This window comes from Hevea brasiliensis, chromosome 14, assembly GCF_030052815.1.
Source record: "Hevea brasiliensis isolate MT/VB/25A 57/8 chromosome 14, ASM3005281v1, whole genome shotgun sequence".
NCBI classification, from domain to species: Eukaryota; Viridiplantae; Streptophyta; class Magnoliopsida; order Malpighiales; family Euphorbiaceae; genus Hevea; species Hevea brasiliensis.
The window spans coordinates 80399561-80404970 of record NC_079506.1 but is presented as its reverse complement, the minus strand read 5'-3'; the positions used below and the strand labels follow the sequence as shown (position 1 = coordinate 80404970).

Here is a 5410-nt window from a genome sequence, read left to right as displayed (position 1 = left end):
TAACTTAGCTGGCTAAACTTAAAAAGTGTTTAGCTTAAAATATGAAAATTAGCTTATAAAAACCTAATATTAGCATATAAGCATTTAAAATTTTAAATAATGTATATTTGATTAAAGTATTTATAAATAATTGATAAGTAGCTAACACATTATAACAAACATAGCTTATATGAATATTTATATACACATTTATTATTAAAATCATTAAAAAGGATATTAAATGAAATATGTGATGAAATTTTAAAAGTTAAATTAAGATAATATAATAAAATATTTTATTAAATTAACTTATAAATATTAAAATGAAAAGTTAGTTCTTAATTTATTTTTTTTACTTATAAATTCAATTTATAAAAAAAAATATTATAAAAAAATGAGTAAATTTACTTTTAAGTATAATCAATTTATAAATTAAAATAAATATCACCGATTCTATTAGCTAATGAGTACTTCTTTTGTTTATGATTTATTTTTTTTATTTATTAAATATCTATAATTCAGTAATTGAGGCTTGTAAATGACGTGATGAACTGACTATACTACAGAATTTCTCTCATTATCAATTTTTTTTCCATTAAAAAAAGGGAAAAATTGTCGTCACCACCAACCCTAATCAAGGCCAAAAGTAAAAATTAAATAATCAAATCCATAGACTAAAAGGGCAAAATGCGACATGGGGGTTGGTGTAACCATAACTACGCCTTACCAACTACACCACTCTATAAATCCCAACCTACTCAGTTCATCTTTCACAAGCAGATCTCTCATAATCACTGACCACTCTTCCAAAAACCAGAGTCCTTCCTTCAAATGGCTTCCGATGGAATCCTCTTGGGCATGGGCAACCCTCTCCTCGACATTTCTGCTGTTGTCGATGAAGATTTCCTCAACAAGTTAGTCTTCTGCTCTGTTTGGTACCTCAGATATTTTTTTTATTTTTCTCTTATTCATTTCCTCACTTGGATCTCTGTTTGTATACTTTTATTTGCTATTGATTGTTGTCTTTGCGAAATGATAATAGATCTGAGTATATTCATTGTGGATTTGATTGTGGTGTCAGATCTGTAGCTTCCCCGATCAATTAATTCTTTCTATATAAATTTTCTTTCCCTGAATTTTTTTAGTCACTTGTTGGTTACTGAGAAGATTTAGATAAAATGAATAGAAAAGGAATATAGATTTCCAAAAAGTGAGGAATTTTATATGTTCTATTTTTTTTTTCGTTTAAGGAAATTACGATTAAGGTTTAGTTGTTTTTGTTATGGAAATTACAGTTCTTTCAAATAGTTGCATAAATAGATTCAAGGAATGAAATGTTGGATTGATAATGGATATGCTTTATGTCTAATGTTATTATTCTTACTTTTTTTTTTGTAATCCCCATGAATATTCTTTCTATTTCTTTTTAATTTTGTGATTTATTCTAACAGATATGAGATCAAGCTAAACAATGCTATCCTTGCTGAAGACAAGCACTTGCCAATGTAAGTTCTTTCCTATGTATATTTTTTTATATTTTATTTTTTTGGGTTATGCTTATTAGTGATTGTTGCTTCCAACATAAATATCAGATTGAAAGAGAATGAGATCATGCCTTTGTTGGGAACTGACATTCATATATTAATTAATATTTTTTCTGCATATTGTCTCAGTGTGTTGGGTTAGCTTAATTTTGGAATTTTCTAGGAGTGTGAAATGTTTTCTTGATTCTTAAAGCTCTTTTGATGGAATTTATGCAGGTATGAAGAAATGGCTAGCAAATACAATGTAGAATATATTGCTGGAGGTAAAATTAGAAATTTCATTGATTTGAAAGTTTAATGTTGTCATTTGTTTAGATATTTGTTGTCCAAGTTATATAATAACAAGGTCTATTGATGTCTGTCAACTGATGAATATTGCTTTGTCACACTTCTTATAGGTGCTACCCAAAATTCAATAAGAGTTGCTCAGGTTTGCTTCTATTGTCATTTGGCAGGGTAGATCTTTTGATTGTGCTTAAATTATATGTGACTGACTAGTTTATTCTTCCCCGGTCTGTTGTATCTCTTGCAGTGGATGCTTCAAATTCCTGGTGCAACAAGTTATATGGGCAGTATTGGAAAGGATAAGTTTGGAGAGGAGATGAAGAAAAACTCAAAGCAAGCTGGTGTCAATGTAATCACTCTGTATCTTTTGTTTCCTGTTTTGAAGTTGGTTGTTGTGTTTAGTGTTTAATTAGAATGTGCTATCAGGTTCATTATTATGAGGATGAGACTGCCCCAACTGGGACATGTGCTGTTTGTGTTGTTGGTGGTGAGAGGTTAGTTTTACCTTATTGGCTTATATTTCTAATTGCATTTTTAAATCTTGCGTTGGCCATTTTTTCTTTCTCTGAGATATTACCAGCTGATATAGCACTGATCATGCTTCCAGTTGTCCTTAAATTCATAATATATCCATTGTTTTTTTCCTTATGATAACAAGTAAGAGCTCTATTTATTCAACTAAAACATATCCTTGGTACACAGAACTATTTCTTCAATAATTTACCTTCCCTAATAATTTACTGTCCTTTCTAAGGACGTCATTAGCTATTCAACTAGTTTTTCATTTGTTCGGAAGTTGCAATGGGTTGTAAAGTTTTTTCATCTCTACTCATGAGATTTCGTCAAATAAGGTTGATTGGGATTGCAATTGTTCATTTAGTTAATTTGGTTCATTTGAGTGGTTCTTGTGGATTTTGAGTTGCTTCATTTGAGTTGATGAGAGTTGCCACCTCTTGACATTGTCTCCTAAACATATGTTGTCCATTTGTACTAGTGACTATTCTTTCTTGCTTTATGTGGAGACACTACAAGGTTGTTGATTATGATGATAATATCATTCCATTTAATAAAATTAAAGGTGTTACTAGGTCTTCTAAAATCTCTTCTTGTCAAAAAAGGGAAAAAAGGTTTTATGCTTATGGTAGGCATTGGATCCAACTGTGAATTACATCCAGTTTCTTTTGAAGGTTCTGGGCATTTCAGGTGTATTCCAGTTGGAATTGGTACAGTTTTTGCCTAGTCTTATATTTGGGAGATGGTCCATAAGGCAGTGATCTTTAAATGTTACGTCGTAAATTGTGGAACAAAAGGAGACCTGCATATTGGCATCAGCACTTTCTCATGTGATTATTTATTAGCTATTGTTTGCTGGGGTAAAAGTTGAATGTTTTTGCAGATCACTTATCGCAAATTTGTCAGCTGCAAATTGTTACAAATCTGAGCATTTGAAGAGACCAGAAAATTGGGCGTTAGGTACTTAACTCAGTTCTTTCTTGCTTCTTCTACCTAGTTGCTTTTCAGGCTTCCTGTTACTCTAATCTGTAAAACAATTCCATTTAAACAGTTGAGAAAGCAAAATATATCTATATTGCTGGATTTTTCCTTACTGTCTCTCCTGAGTCCATTCAACTTGTTGCTGAACATGCAGCTGCACACAACAAGGTAGAGCTTGTCTATTATCTTTCTTTTAATTATATGCAATTTGGGAAGGTTCACTGAATTTAGTTGTGCTTTTGCAGGTCTTCTCAATGAATCTTTCTGCTCCATTCATTTGTGAGTTCTTCAAGGACGCCCAGGAGAAAGTTCTACCGTAAGATTTCTGCCTCCATCTTTGCTCATGGTGTCTGTTTGTAGTTCAGTACTTGTATGCTTTTTAATTGCAGGTATATGGACTATGTCTTTGGAAATGAGACTGAAGCCAGAACCTTTGCGAAGGTTCATGGTTGGGAGGTAACTCCCCCTCTCCACTTCCCTTCCCTTCCGTCCCCTTCCCTCCCCTCCCCACCCCACTTTCTTTATGTTTGCATTGATTAATTAGGGAACTCCATGCTGTTGTTACCCATGGAATTACTTCACTGGATTGTCTCTGTTTGTCAGACTGATAATGTTGAGGAGATTGCTTTAAAGATCTCTCAGTGGCACAAAGCATCAGGGACACACAAAAGAATTACTGTTATCACGCAAGGTGCTGATCCTGTTGTGGTTGCTGAGGATGGGAAAGTGAAATTATTCCCTGTGGTATTGTTACCCAAGGAAAAGCTGGTAGATACTAATGGGGCAGGTGTGTTCTCTTCCATCTTCAAGTAATCTAGTAAAAATCAAGTATAAAAGGAGATCTTTGAAATGCTTGCGTTGATTGAATTTCATATTATTTAAAGTTTGTTCCTGTTGTGCATTTATGCTGCTGTGTTTTACTGATTGAGAATGATTGATTGTTAGCAATTTCAGATTTGCTGTTATTGATACTGAAATAATTTAAATTAGTCTGTGCATCTAAGTTGGTTAGTTTTATGTGCTATATTGTCAATTCTAGTTGCCAACTGCCCTTACAATATAAATGAGAAAATCCTTGGTGCACTTGTCAGTGATAAGAAATTTCTAAAAGTAAACATCGTTATAGGCTGTGATCTATGCTGCCCTTAGTTTCACTGGTGCTGCAGCAAACTTCTTTCATGCATAAGAACAATAAATTGATTAAGAACTCTTGTAGTTGGGATAATATCTCTTTCTTCTCCAACAAATCATAGAAAAAACTCTGTTTTGGCAGGGGATGCATTTGTTGGTGGATTTTTGTCACAGCTAGTGCAAGAGAAGCCTATTGAAGAGTGTGTGAGAGCTGGATGCTATGCAGCAAATGTGATTATCCAGAGGTCAGGTTGCACATATCCAGAGAAGCCTGATTTCAGTTAAGCTCACGTTCATCGGCCTCCCCTTTGCAATTTTATATTTGTCCAAGAGAGCATTGTCTTTTTTAAGTTTTATTGCAGCGGCTCACATTATTTTCTCCTGAACCCATATATTTTGGTAGAGGAGATGTTTGTTTGCTTTTACTATTGTATTCTATCTGGTAGTCATCCTTGTTCGCTGAGTGGATGACAGTATCAGTTTGTGTTGCCCACAAGATGGTTTTTCACTCGGTACTGAATGGAGAACTTGTTTTGGCTGGGATGAGTATGATTATTACAAGTTTCAATTCAGTGATTTAGTTTATATTTGACTTAATTTCTTTATTCTTGATTTAATATTATTTTTTATGTTATTTTAATTTAAATTTATTAGAAAATGAATGCAGTAATAAACAATTATATCTTGTTAATATATGAATTTTACTGTACATGAGAAAAGTTAATGCAAATGTAAAATGCTCTTGTAATGTGAGAGCCAGTGAAAATAGCCAATAATCCTGAGGCCAAAATTGGCCTTTGTGCTAATGTGGGTAATCTCCGCCTATTAATCTCGTTGAAGCAACTGCTGAATGTTAGATGAGAATTCAAATTGGTAGCCGTTGAGGCTGCCAAAAGCTTCGTGACACCCAAACCATCAACTTCAAGAATCAAGCGATGAATACCCACATACATCCCAAGCTTTGCAAGAGACCTGTA

The 5410-nt window shown here is 33.3% G+C and overlaps 1 protein-coding gene across 1 annotated transcript; it reads left to right on the top strand.

Moving 5' to 3' along the window:
• Positions 1-754: 754 nt before the first annotated feature.
• LOC110667844 (adenosine kinase 2) lies at positions 755-4988 on the top strand. Its single transcript, XM_021828809.2, has 12 exons — positions 755-893; positions 1431-1484; positions 1740-1786; positions 1922-1953; positions 2056-2157; positions 2235-2302; positions 3205-3281; positions 3373-3470; positions 3548-3618; positions 3692-3758; positions 3906-4089; positions 4576-4988. The coding sequence occupies exons 1-12, from the start codon at positions 811-813 to the stop codon at positions 4716-4718; spliced, it is 1026 nt and encodes a 341-aa protein (XP_021684501.2). The 5' UTR covers positions 755-810; the 3' UTR covers positions 4719-4988.
• Positions 4989-5410: the final 422 nt, after the last annotated feature.

What these genes read in the sequence shown, in the direction of transcription:
- LOC110667844 (XM_021828809.2), top strand. Translation starts at nt 811, where the DNA reads ATGGCTTCCGATGGAATCCTCTTGGGCATGGGCAACCCTCTCCTCGAC. An exon ending in TGTAGAATATATTGCTGGAG is followed by an intron (nt 1,787 to 1,921) that starts GTAAAATTAGAA and finishes CACTTCTTATAG; the next exon opens with GTGCTACCCAAAATTCAATA. An exon ending in GGTAGATACTAATGGGGCAG is followed by an intron (nt 4,090 to 4,575) that starts GTGTGTTCTCTT and finishes CTGTTTTGGCAG; the next exon opens with GGGATGCATTTGTTGGTGGA.